Source organism: Mustelus asterias, chromosome 5 (assembly GCF_964213995.1).
Source record: "Mustelus asterias chromosome 5, sMusAst1.hap1.1, whole genome shotgun sequence".
In the NCBI taxonomy this organism is placed as follows: Eukaryota; Metazoa; Chordata; class Chondrichthyes; order Carcharhiniformes; family Triakidae; genus Mustelus; species Mustelus asterias.
The window spans coordinates 87,219,186-87,233,522 of record NC_135805.1 but is presented as its reverse complement, the minus strand read 5'-3'; the positions used below and the strand labels follow the sequence as shown (position 1 = coordinate 87,233,522).

Below are 14,337 nucleotides of genomic sequence, written 5' to 3'. Positions count from 1 at the left end.
CCATCTACCCTGGACATTCAATGACATTACCATCACTGAATCCGCCACCAACCACATCCTGGGGGATTACCATTGATCAGAAATGTTTAGTCTACGGAATATTGTCCACTTAGCTCGATGAGTTCAGTTCCAACAACACACAAGAGACTCAACACCAACCAGGGCGAAGCAACCAGCTTGATTGGTATCCCATCCACTATCTTAAACATTCATTCTCTCCACCACTGTCAAACAGTGGCAGCATTGTGTACCACCTACAAGATCCATTCAGCAAGCCTCCTTCGACAGCACCTTCCAAACCTGCAACCTCTACTACATAGAAGGACATGGGGAGCGGATGCCTGGGAACACCACAACTTGCAAGTTCCCCTCCAAGCCACACACATACTGACTTGGAACTATATTACTGTCTCTTCACTGTCACTGGGTCAAAAATCCTGGAACTCCCTTCCAAAGGGCACCGTGGCTCTACCTACAACAGAATAACTGCAGTGGTTACCAATCATGCTCATGTCACATGAAAGAATAAAAAAAATCATCATTGTGGGACAATATTGTTGTCAGCACCTGGACAACAACAGTTTAAAGAAATGTTCCACCACCTTTTCATTGCAACTGGAGAAGGGCAATCAAACTCTGGTTTGGCTAGCATCACCCTGGTCCTGAGAACAAATGAACCACTTAAAAGTGCTTTGATGGTGTATTTGTAAGCACATTAAAAAGAGCAACATGCAAACATAGACTTGGGAATTCAATTTTCTAAGACTGCATTAAAGATAAAAGTAATTGCCATCTTCCATCTTGTTTGGAAAGCAAATTCCGTATTGCTGCCTGAATTGTCCTTTTGAGCTTCACACATTGTGCACTTCCAGGACTTCACATGAAGGTTAGAAGCAGAGGATGAGATTTTTCAGGATTAGCTTGTGTAACAATCAAAGAAAAAAATAGCACTTTTGAAGTTGCAAGATAGTTGTTATCAATACCAAAATCAGTTTTATTCTTGATTCATTCATGGGATCTGAGCACCACAGGCAGATCCAGCATTTGCTGCGCATCCATAATTGCCCCTGAATTGAGTAGCTTGTTTGGCTACTTGACAAGGCAATTAAAATTCAACCACGTTACTGTGGGTCGAGAGTCACAGGTAGGCCAGACCAGATAAGTATGGCAGATTTCCTTCCCTAAAGAATCGTAGTAAACCGAATGGGTTTTTACAATAAATAATAACTTTGTGGTCATCATCACTAAGAGTAGCTTTATTTTGTAAGACTCACGTTAAAATATGGGGTGCTTAAAGATCATTTCTAGTACTGAAATGAGAAGCCATTCTCGCATCGGATACATTTGCATGCTGTTGTAACTGATAACCAGAACACAGAAGTATTCTCTTCCTGTGTTGCAGCGTTCTTCACTGAGATCCATAACACGATGGAAATAATGTTTACGATTTTTATTTATAACAAAATCAGAAAATTCTGGGACATATTCAGCAGGACAAGTCGCGTTTGTACAGAAAGAAAAAGAGTTAACATTTCAAATCAAAAATCTTTCATCAGAACTGATTTTAAATAATGATATAGGCAGGGAAGATGGGAAGAGCGAAAAGATAAAGAAGGTCTGAGATAGAGTGAAAGGCAGGAGAGTTTAAGTGATAAGATTGATGGTGCAAGGCAATAGGTGGTGATACTGAAACAAGTAAAGAAATGAAGGATAGGTCTCTCGATGAGATGTAAATGGAAACAGCGGAATCATGGTCAGCTGCCATTTGAAAAATACGAGCAGATGTTCTGGAATTGTTGAACCTATGTTGAGTCTGGAGGCCCTCAACAGCCTATTTGAACATTAAGGTGCTGTTCCTTGAACTTACATTCAGCATTGTTGGAACAGTGTAGAAAACCAAGGTCAGCATGGGAGTGAGGCGGAGAATTAAAATGTCAGCTGAGCAAAAATTTAGGAACAAGCTTGCAGAATTAGCCGTCGGAATTCTACCGTCCCACCTGCCACGGGAATTCAAGCAGGCGAGGGGTGGGAAATGGGAAAGCCCGTGGACCTCGGGCAGGATTTTCCGGTCTCTGGTCGGGCGAGACCATGAAATCACACCCAATGGAGCTGTTCCAAAGTGGCCTCCCAGCTTGCGTTTTGTCTCCCACAGCGTTATTTTTATTTTGTGTTTAATTTCATAAGAGTCCCTAGTGCAGAAGGAAGCCATTCGGCCCATCGAGCCTGCACCAACAACAATCCCACCAGGGCCCTAGCTCTGCAACCCCACATATTTACCCTTCTAATCCCTCTGACACTAAGGGGCAATTTAGCATGGCTGATCCACCTAAGCTGCTCTTTGGACTGTGGAAGGAAACCGGAGCATCCGGAGGAAACCCACACGGGCATGGGGAGAACGTGCAGACCCCACAGACAGTGACCCAAGCCGGGAATAGAACCCGGGTCCGTGACACTGTGAGGCAGCAGTGCTAACCACTGTGCGGCCCTATTTTCTGGAGGTGGTGAGCATTTACTGGGGATTTACTTGTACTCCTATAAAAAAGAGCAGGCACTCAAGTCTGCTTGCCTCCCTTCCATGGCTAGGTCCACTCCCAGGTGTCCCTGGAGAGGGAGGATGCAGTGTCTGCTGATACATTTGCAGCCTTTCGCTAACAGTGGGCACCTGGTTGCGGGGAGGGGGGTAGTATTGGTGGTGGCTGCCATGGTGCATTATCAGCTCCGAGAATGTAATTTTTAATTCAATTTGAAGTGGAAATACCTCACTGTTTCTTCACTGTTGCTCAGTCAAAACCCTGGAACTCTCTCCCTAACAGCAGTCCGGGTGCCCTGCTCCTCAGGGATTGCAGCAGTTCAAGAAGGCAGCTCACCACCACCTTCTCAAGGGCATCTAGGGATGGGCAATAAAGATTCGCCTAGCCAGTGATGCCCATCTTCCATAAATGGATTTATTTATTTTTAAATTGGAAGTTTTTTTGTTATAGTGGATTAGTAGTAACTCCTTCAAATGGGGCACTTAATTGTGGTTTCTTCAAAACAGCTATAAATAGGAAAAGATTGAAATTGTGGGTTAGGAGGTGCATGTTTATAATGTCTCTCTGTAAAGAAAAGTGTGTAAAGATTGGCTCTAGTTCTATCCTTCACCACCTAGTTTTCTGGATAAAACACCCAATATCGCCAAAACTGAACAGCCAATATAGCTAAATTGAAAGGAGAACAAATAAATCACCGATTCACATGAGTACTTGGAACTCTGAACAGGGAGGAGGTAAAAGGTCAGGTATTACATGGTAATGTGCTGTGGGAAATGGAATGGGGTTTTGGGGGGTGATTGATGAATGGACCAGCTTGTTCGGAGGGAACGGTCCCTTCTGAATGCCGAAAGGGAAGGGTTTGATGTCTTTCTTGGCTTCACACTCAAATTGGGATCAATGATAGGGGATGATCCTTTGAATGTGTTAGCTGATGAGGTGGAAGATGAGGACTAGGGTAACCCTTCTGTGGTTCTGGGAGGGAGGGGAAGTACAGAAAATAAAATGGACATGATGGAGAGGCTTACTAATGACAGTGGAAGGGAATCCTCAGTTAAGAAAAAAGAAAAACATACCAGAAGCACTCGTATCTAAGGTGACATCATCAGAACAAATGCAATGCAGAAAACTGGGGGAATATAACAGAGACCTTGCAGAAAGTAGTTATGAGAAACTTTAGTTAGGCATCTGTGCGAGTCAGTGGGCTTATAGTGGATATTCATGATAGTCTGTTTCCAAAAATGGGAGTCATGATGTGGAGATGCCAGCGTTGGACTGGGGTAAACACAGTAAGAAGTCTAACGACTTTAACCTAGTGTTGTTAGACTTCTTACTCCAAAAATGGAGACAGGGAAGTAAGTCAAGGAAGGGCAGAGTGAGAGAGGACTATGTCAATGTGAAGGAAGGATGAAAATTGGAAACAAAGTTTTCCAGCTAGGGGGAAGAGCAGTCATCAATGTAACATAAAAAAGAATTGAGGGTGGTGACTGGGCATAGCTAGGACCCACACAGGTTCCCATTGCAGCAACTTGCATTTGGAAGAAATGAGTGGCATTAAAAGAAAAGTTGTTCAATGTGAAAAAGGTTCATTCAGGCAGAAGAGGGTGATGATGAATGGGGAATGGTTAGACCTCTGTTCAAGGAAGAAGAGTCTTCAGGCCATTCTGGTGGGGGTGGAGGTATAGAGGGGTTGGATGTCCGTGCTGAAGAGGAGATGGTCGGGTCCAGCAAATTGCTAAAATAGGCTAAAATAATGAGTCGCCCAGGGCAGTCATTTTGGTTGTGTTGGGAGCAGGGTGACCAACCATCCTGGGGCCATCCAATAATTGAAGTGACTGCCCCACATCCCTCAAGTTGTACATTCCAGGATAGTATTGTCCCATCTTTCAATCCTCAAAATTTCACATGTACCCAGTATGAACCTGAGCATTTACACTGCTTCTGGGCAGGTTTGCCAGTCCCCAAACTCTCAAAAAAGCAGGGTTGGGGGATTGTGAGATGTCAGATTGCAGAGGGAAGTTATCCAGAGGAAGTGAAGTAATTAACACTTTGAAACGATAGTTTGATGTTCAATAGTAGGGGTCATAGTCCAGGGGTGAGATAGGTAGTGTTGGTGTTCATTCTCTGGTCGGTAGAGGTCTGTTTGGTAAACAGCAACACTGTTGACTTGTCGGCAGGTGTATGGACAATGCTAGGGTTGAACCTGAAAGAACAGAGTTTATTTGAGGTTAACTTGTAAGTCTCAACGTTAAAGTTCCATGACTGAAATACGACTGAAATAATCTTCTCAGAGAGGATTCTCTTTTACCAGTTTAAATTTTGCAATCAAAAATAATTTCCAATAAACTTCACACTGAAGGCAGTATAACAACCTGGCTTACTAATGTACAAACTTTCTACTTAACAAGGTAACAGGTTGCAGGCCATATTTTCCTATTTTGTATTATTCTTTTTAAGATAATTTTTAAAAATATGATTCCTTCATGGGAAATGCTGACCTGTTAGAACAAGTTAGAACTATCCTTCTTGTGTTTCTTTATCTCATGTCTGCAATGTGTGGAATATCCCATTGGCTTAAATCTCTTGTTTGATGTTAGGGAAGCTTTTCAAAGTGGTATTGGAAGCATTTTAAATAACTTGTTTGGTCTCTGGCCATATTAACTTAATTTTCATTTTTGAGTTTTGCCTCTGCATTTTCTCTCCAGGGATCAAAGACTTCCCGCTGGGCTGATCCAGATCATTTTGCACAACGCCAGACCTGCATGAACACTTTTGCCAGCTGGTTTGGCTTCATGCCTCTCATTCACTCACAGATGAGGTTGGATCCTATCCTTTTCAAAGACCAAGTGTCCATCCTGCGCAAGAAGTACCGGGACATTGAACGGTTATAGAGGTCTGCCACAGACAATTGAGCTGGATTGTTGTACATACAAGCCTGTGACAACTGGCTGTTGTATTCAAATAGAGCCCCCCCAAGTAATTAATGACGACGCTGTCACACAGAAGAACAAGAATACTCCACTCTCTGGGGACCAAACAACAATGAAACTAGTGCAATCTGAAAGAAAGATAGCTGCCAGACAGGCTTTGGAGATGTTTCTGATCATATTACTGTTTTATTTTGTGTATACTGACTGACATCTCTGACAATCGTGCCTAATCTTTGAGGATTTTAGGGATAAATAACACAGCAAATTTATGGTCCAAGAATGTACATTTTCTATCTATAGCTTGCAGGGGGATTGGGAGTTCAGCTGAATACAAATCAGTTTTTGTTTCGTTTTTGCTTATTCTTATGAAAATGTAGTTGTCATCTCTTGCGTTTTAATTATTTTTCTGTGACAGGTGTGTCTTTCTAAATGGTCAAAAGTATAGTCAATGCGAACAAAAAGAAATGGTGTGTAAGAACTCGATAAAGTTACAGAATAACATGCACAGTTTATCTTTGAAATTATACTGCACGCTGGATTGAAAAAGAAATCTTAACAGGTGTTAATGATTGATTCGCACCAACTGAATTCACAGCTGAATGAAACCATTGGTCCTGTATCATGAACCTTACAATATCTGAGAAGATTACTAGGATCAGAATTTGGTACACTTACAATCCTAAACAATAACATTATGTTTTAATATAGCAATTGCTATTCTTAATATATATTTAATATACAGTGTTTTCAGCTTTGTGGTCTAAGTAGATACAAAAAAGTGGGGCCAGTGGTGATGTCCTGTAGCCCACGGGCTTGGAACTTCTGGTGGTTCTGAGCAGTCAGTTATGTACAGAAAGATTCTTGGAACCCTAGAAATACATCTTTAAAAATAAGTACTCCACATATCCAAAAATAAATAAACAAGCCAGTTTTGAAATAGCATGATCCAAGGTCGCTTTTGCTAATAGTTGTAACAATGAATTTGTCTAGGTGACTGGTCGTTTGCCAGTTCTAAGCCGCTTTTTTTTTTAAATCCTTTTTCAAAGTATGCAGGTTAGATTTATAGATTCATTCTGATTGTATGCAAAACTTTTCAAAGAATAGCCACAAGTAATGATTCCTTTTAAATCTGATTGTATCGCTATATATTGATTGCCAGACCAAAAGATTCGGAAATTCAAACAAAGAAGGCACTTTATGATGCTGCTGGTTTATCATTACAAATGTATTTAATACTCATGTGCCAGTATGAAACATCGACATATTCATTTTGTTTTGTTATGATCTAGAAGGTTATTGCTATGAAATAGCTTTTATGTTGAGAAACATCTACATTGACACAACAGGAGTCTCAGTTCTGTGACAGAAAGCCTCTTAATATATTGATCGTCACAAGGGTATTACTTTGGTTTGGTCTATAATATCTTCATATGGAGGTTCAATGGGCAGCAGATTAACATGCACTCTGGTTTATTTTAACAGCTGATTGCATTCTCATTTATATTATTCATGAAAAATATCAAATGGTTAATGGAATCAGGTTTAATTAATTTAAATTTCTGGTATGAAACTGAAATTAAAATAATGAATTGTTGATCCACTCTGATTTGTTTATAAATTTGCTTTTAAATAACCCTGACCCATTCGTTGGTCCATTTTGTCTACGCTGATGTTATTTTCCTGGAGTGTTAATTGTAGTCATTGGGAAGTTATGTTTAAAATTTGAAATTCCGTTATCTTGCCTGATTCATAAAGAAATTTAATTTCTTTTGAATTATATCCCTTGACAAGATCTAGTAACTTGCTTCCTAGTTAAATACAGACAGTGTCTAGGTTTTCTGGCCACAATGCACTCGTTTTCTGCTGTCTCTGGAGTGGATAGGGCCAATTATTCTCCTTGAAATGAGCACTAAAATGTCCTACCACCACGAATGCTGAACAGCAGCGAGTTGGCAAAAAACATTGTCACCCATATTTGGACAGTTGCACAAAAATGACCTGGAAGTGAGGAAAGCACAGCCTCCACCATGTTGTGTACTTTAGTCTCAGTTTAAAAACTGGATGCATAGGACATCTATTTGGTTCCAACATCTTACATTCAAAGGTTAGTGAGAGTGGTGAGGGAGCCTTGCTGGTTCAATTATGGAGGTGATTGTGGAAGTATTCTTAAAGTGTGGCTGTGCACAGATCCAAAGCAGAAGGAATAAAATATTTATGGAAAAAAATATTTTCTCCAAGCAAAGAAGGCACTTTATGATGCCTTCTCCAAGCAGAGGCAGCACGGTGGCAGAGTGGTTAGCACTGCTGCCTCACAGCGCCAGGGACCCGGGTTCAATTCTGGTCTTGGGTGACTGTCTATGTGGAGTTTGTACATTCTCCCCGTGTCTGTGTGTGTTTTCTCCGGGTGCTCTGGTTTCCTCCCACAGTGCAAAGATGTGTTGGTTAGGTGGATTGGCTGTGCTAAATTGCCCCTTAGTGTAAGGGGAATTATGTGGGGTAATGGGAATAGGGTCTGGGTGGGATTGTTGTTGGTGCAGAATGGCCTCGTTCTGCACTGTGGGGATTCTATGATTCTAGCTCAGTAGCTGCCTTCCTCCTCCCGCTGTCTCCAATCAATGCAACTCCCCAGCAAAAGGTAGAAAGGCTATCTCCAATATTCAAGTGACCCTCAGGTCAGAAAGTTGGCCACATCAGGCGGGAACCCAGTGACTCTCCCGCAATTACTTTCTCTTAAAGGTGCTCAAGGTGCTACACGCTGACAAACAATCCTTCCATTTACAGGGTCTGTTTGGGCTTTTTCTTTGCAAGCTTCCTATTATTGGATCAACATCCCAAGCCACATATCAGTATTGTTACTTGATTTAATTATAAAATAGTTTTAGTGTATTTTTTCTGGCATTTGCTTTATGTACATTTTATTGAGGTTAATTTGTTTCAGAATCTGTGCAGCATCTGATTTCTGAGAGGCTCCTCAGTTGGAGAGTCTAGGTTAACTGATCTAAAATAACGTTGGAAAAACAAATTGCAAAGCTCATCCTTCAGCAGTTACAGCCTCGACCGCAATACAAACGTTTCCCAGAAGTCAGCATTGGCAATATTTGAGCAGACATTCAGTGTAGGCTGCTCCTACAGGGACCAGGGATGAAGCCTATCAGAGAATTCCCCAATAGGGCTGCCATTTTTCTGTAAAATATGTGTTCTACACAGCATGCATCATGTACAGCATATCCAACAAACATAAATCATTAAAGAGATCCCAGTACAGAAAAATGCACAAATGAATGTATTCAAGAAGCATTCTTTTTAACCCGGTACATTGTTTTCCTTCCATGAAAGCGTAATAAGCTTAAGATAGACTTGTGGCATATGATATTACAATATTTCAATTGCTTTCTCTTTAATGTGGTGTTTCCCTCAAGGTGCTTCACGCTGACAAACTATCCTTCCATTTACAGGATCAGTTTGGGTTTTTTTTTGCAAGCATCCTGTTATTGGATCAAGCTCCCAAGCAGCATATCAGTATTGTTTCTTGATTTAATTATATAATAGTTTTAGTGTATTTTTTCTGTCATTTGCTGTCAATGTGCATTTTATTGATATTAATTTGTTTCAGAATTTGTACAGCATTTGGTTTCTGAGTAACTGTTAATAATAACAACTTCAGATCAGCAGGGTGTCAATAATACTTTGAAGTGAATTTTTGCTGGGATAAATTTAAAATGTACTGTAAACTGGATTAGATTTTGGGTTTAGCCAGTTCTGAACTAATTATTGGAAAGAATGTAGTATTTAAATTAGATTGTGCAATGCGACACCCAAGCCAGGTAGTGAAATATTTTGTTTGGAATGGTTCTCAGAAGTCAGTGCAAAAAATCAGCATGTCCTTGCACAGTGTATGCATTTGAGGCATAATTCTGATTGTTATCACAATGTAAGTTTGAAAGTGAATCTCAATTAAATACATCATGTTTTTAACATTTAACACTACAATCAAATATTTGCTCATTTCAAGTGTTGCCTAACTGCATAGTTTTAACGACGTTGCACATATCTTTATTCAGTAGAAGTTAAAAGCGTTGTGTTGCCAGATTTGTTCATTCTGAATTCTAATTTTAGTTTTGCCTTGGTTGTACTACCACATGTCTGAACTGTTGTACAAAATGCAATACTTGGTTCATTGTGGTCTGGTTTTTAACATGCTGGGACTATTAGAAGTCCTTACAGGTATGATAGAAGAGGTATCAAAAAAATGCAATGATTTCCTACGCCAATGTTATTCCCAGGTGGACAAGGAAGAGATCCATCAATAGAAACTTCTTTGAAATCCTGGAGTCTGTGTTCACATTCCTGCTCGGTCTGGCTTACATGCAAACCTGCCACTGCATGCAGCCATGTCGCAGTGCTGAATCAGGAAGTGTGAAATGTACACTCTACTTTCCACTTTGCTTCTGTAGAGCAAGTTGCAGATTTTTTTAGATATAAAAAAAACAAATACTGTAAATGCCAATTTTCTATAAATGATTCAATTTGTTGAAATAAATTGATTTTTTAAAAATGACAATGTTTTGTTAGATTTTTTTCTCATTCAAGTTGAAAAGCCAAATAGTAGTTTTATGATGGAAATGGAACCCTGGTTCAAAAGACCACTTTTACTTTTTGTTTAGAAAACGTGGAGGACCATCAATTAAGTTTAGCAATAGAAAAGAAACATTTATTAAGCATGAAAAAATGGATTATAATGCAATACTCCTTTACTTCCCCCCACCTTATCTTAACAAATACACACACATTTTAAGATTAACATGGATTACAAAGTACACCTTAAGATATAATGGTCTCAGTAACACAACATCCCTTTAAGTACACAGATTGGCTGTGGCCAAATACACACACACCACTCCAAACCCAAGTTAATGTCGATCGATTTCTCCTCAGAATGCCCCAGATAATTGTCACGTGAGAGTTTCCAAATTCCACTCCCAAAAACATGCTTTAAAATCTTTCACAATAATGTTTTCCATTAGTGGTTTGCATTCTGAAATTCAGTCCAGGTTTTCCAAATGACCCTTTTAAACAAAGCTCCTATTCCACTTCCAATAACAAATCCAGTATCCAGCCTTTACACCAACCCCTTAAAGATTTATTTGTCTTGCCTGCTGAACAAACTGCTTACAATTGCTTTAACTCTCAATTCCCAGGCTCTATTAAAATAGCTTCAAACTTTTTATTTACCTCTGAATTATGTATTCCCACTTTAAATCTGGTTATTCAATTGTCTCTTTAACTCAAAGCATTTTCTTCACTCTTCCTTGAACTCTCCTGTTAAATCCCTTGATCTTTGATCTCTTAACTTTGGTCATATTAAGACAATCTTTCTGTCCCAATTCCCTGGTTATCTGGATAGTAACTGTTTTTTGGGCAGCCTGCCTCTTTGCAGCTCCAAGCTTGTCCAGTTTTTCTTCTGGCAGAATTGAGAGATGTTCACTCCTTAGTGTCCTGTCTCCAACTGCCAACAGATTCAGCTAAACTATGAACAAAAAACCTCCCAAAGGGCCTCCAGTTGCGAAACAATCCCAGCAAACTTCTGCTGGCTTATTTACTCTTCACATTGTAGTCCTCTTTAAGCACAATAGAAACACAGTTAGAACTGAACCAACCCCCACACATACAAACACCTTTGACCAGCATGAATCTAACTATAGGGTTTACTCTTCCTTCCATAGTGTGATGTTAATGTACCTTTAAGAGTTTTTAAAAAATCATTTCCTCTGTAACTCTCAGCTAAGGTCATTGTTGCCGAGTTGGTTGGAGAGGTCCTCTTATTGCTCCTTCAGGGCTTAAATCAGGGTTGTTTATTTTTAGTTTGGGAATTAGTTTTATGATCCTGCATTGTCAGGAAGAAGAATGTTTGCAGGTCAGATGACAGGAGCTCTTTCACTTTCAGTTCTGAGCTGCAGGTTTTAGTGTTAGAAGGGACATCAAGCTAGAAAGATGTGTGTGTGTCTCTCTCTCCCTGGTTTTGGAAACTCTGCTGGTTAGCTCAAAGCCTTCCTGGAGCAGAAAATCTGCTGTTGCTGGTTTGATCAGAGATCCTGGTGTTCTGGGAAGCTGTTCTGACTTCAAACTATTTTGAGTGTATCAGGAGACCTGCAGCATTCATCCAAAGGACTCTGTTCCAGTATCACATGAGCATTAGTCTTTACTGTGTTGAACCTGTGCAAAGGGCTGTTTATGGGATTGGTTTGATTGAAACATATTAGGTATATTTGTTAAAGGCTAGACATTACCATAGTTGTTTTGTGCTGTTGGTAATTGATAGAAGTTATGAAAGTTATTCTTACTATATATGTTAACTATATTCTTAAATAAACTTTGTTTGATAAAAAGCTCCCTAATGGGTCATTTGAATCATACCTGAAATGAAACATATGCTTATCCTAACTAAATTCAAGAGGCTTAAAAGGTGGGGGGGGTGGCATTGTTGGTCAGGGAAAATGTTACAGCGGTACTCAGGCAGGATAGATTAGGGAGCTTGTCTACAGAGGCCCTATGGGTGGAGCTGAGAAACAGGAAAGGTATGACCACATTAATGGGGTTGTATTATAGACCACCCAATAGTTAGCGAGAATTGGAGGAGCAAATCAGCGGAGAGATAGCTGACAACTGCAAGAAACACAAAGTTGTGATAGTAGGGGATTTTAATTTTTCACATATAGATTGGGACTCGCATACTGTTAAAGGTTTAGATGGGGTAGAGTTTGTAAAATGTGTTCAGGAGAATTTTCTACATCAGTATATAGAGGTGCCAACTAGAGAGGATGCGATATGGGATCTCCTATTGGGAAATGAGTTAGGGCAGGTGATGGATGTGAGTGTGAGGGAACACTTTGGATCCAGTGATCATAATGCCATTAGTTTCAACCTGATCGTGGATAAGGATAGATCTGGTCCTCGGGTTGAAGTTCTGAACTGGAAAAAGGCCAAATTTGATTAAATGAGAAGGGATCTGGGAAGTGTGGATTGGCACAGGCTGTTCTCTGGAAAGGATGTAAATGGAAAGTGGGAGGCCTTCAAAGGAGAAATTTTGAGAGTGCAGAGTTTGTATGTTCCTGTCAGGATTAAAGGCAAAGTAAATAGGAATAAGGAACCTTGGTTCTCGAGGGAGATTGTAACACTGGTTAAGAGGAAGAGAGAGTTGTATGAAATGTACAGGCAGCAAGGAACAGATCAGATGCTCGAGGAGTATAAAAAGTGCAAGAAGCTACTTAAGAGGGAAATCAGGAGGGCTAAAAGAAGACATGAGGTTGCTTTGGCAGACAGAGTGAAGGAAAATCCAAAGAGCTTCTATAGGTATGTTAGGAGCAAAAGGATAGTGAGGGATAAAATTGGTCCTCTTGAAGACCAGAGTGGTAGACTGTGTTTGGAACCAAAAGAGATGGAGGAGACACTAAATGGTTTTTTTGCATCCGTATTTACTGAGGAAACGGGCATGGAGTCTACGGAAATAGGGCAAACAGGTAGGGAGGTCATGGAACCTTTGCAGATTAAAGGGGAGGAGGTGCTTGCTGTCTTGAGGCAAATCAGAGTGGATAAATCCCCAGGACCGGACAGGGTATTCCCACGGACCTTGAGGGAAGCTAGTGTTGAACTTGCAGGGGCCCTGGCAGACATATTTAAAATGTCAGTATTCACGGGAGTGGTGCCGGATGATTGGAGGGTGGCTCATGTTGTTCCGTTGTTTAAAAAAGGTTCCAAAAGAAATCCGGGAAATTATAGGCCAGTAAGTTTGACGTCGGTGGTGGGCAAGTTATTGGAAGGTGTGATATGGGATAGGATCTACAAATATTTGGATAGACAGGGACTTATTAGGGAGAGTCAACATGGCTTTGTGCGTGGTAGGTCATGTTTGACCAATCTATTAGAGTTTTTCGAGGAGGTTACCAGGAAAGTGGATGAAGGGAAGGCGGTGGATGTTGTCTACCTGGATTTCAGCAAGGCCTTTGACAAGGTCCCTCATGGGAGGTTAGTTAGGAAGGTTCAGTCGCTAGGTATACATGGGGAGGTAATAAATTGGATTAGACACTGGCTCAATGGAAGAAGCCAGAGAGTGGTTGTGGAGGATTGCTTCTCTGAGTGGAGGATTGTGACTAGTGGTGTGCCGCAGGGATCGGTGTTGGGTCCATTGTTGTTTGTCATCTATATCAATGATCTGGATGATAATGTGGTAAATTGCATCAGCAAGTTTGCTGATGATACAAAGATTGGAGGTGTAGTGGACAGTGAGGAAGGTTTTCAAAGCTTGCAGAGGGATTTGGACCAACTGGAAAAATGGGCTGAAAAATGGCAAATGGAATTTAACGCAGACAAGTGTGAGATATTGCACATTGGAAGGACAAACCAAAGTAGAACGTACAGGGTAAATGGTAGGACTCTGAAGAGTGCAGTTGAACAGAGGGATCTGGGAATACAGGTACAGAATTCCCTAAAAGTGACGTCACAGGTGGATAGGGTCGTAAAGAGTGCCTTTGGTACATTGGCCTTTATAAATCGGAGTATCGAGTATAAAAGTTGGAGTGTTATGGTAAGGTTATATAAGGCATTGGTGAGGCCAAATTTGGAGTATTGTGTACAGTTTTGGTCACCTAGTTACAGGAAGGATGTAAATAAGGTTGAAAGAGTGCAGAGAAGGTTCACAAGGATGTTGCCAGGACTTGAGAAGCTGAGTTACAGAGAGAGATTGAATAGGTTGGGACTTTATTCCCTGGAGCGTAGAAGATTGAGGGAAGATTTGATAGAGGTGTATAAGATTTTGATGGGTATAGATAGAGTGAATGCAAGCAGGCTTTTTCCGCTGAGGCTAGGGGAGAAAATGATCAGAG

At 40.6% G+C, this 14,337-nt stretch overlaps 1 protein-coding gene across 1 annotated transcript in view; it reads left to right on the top strand.

Annotated features, from left to right (window-relative positions):
- Nucleotides 1-5,592, top strand: part of LOC144493675 (exostosin-1-like) — a 542,752-nt gene extending 537,160 nt beyond the window's left edge. Inside the window, exon 12 of the mRNA XM_078212975.1 lies at nt 5,234-5,592. Within this exon, the coding sequence (XP_078069101.1) occupies nt 5,234-5,419 (186 nt within the window). The 3' untranslated portion in view covers nt 5,420-5,592. The remainder of the gene's footprint in view (nt 1-5,233) is intronic.
- Nucleotides 5,593-14,337: the final 8,745 nt, after the last annotated feature.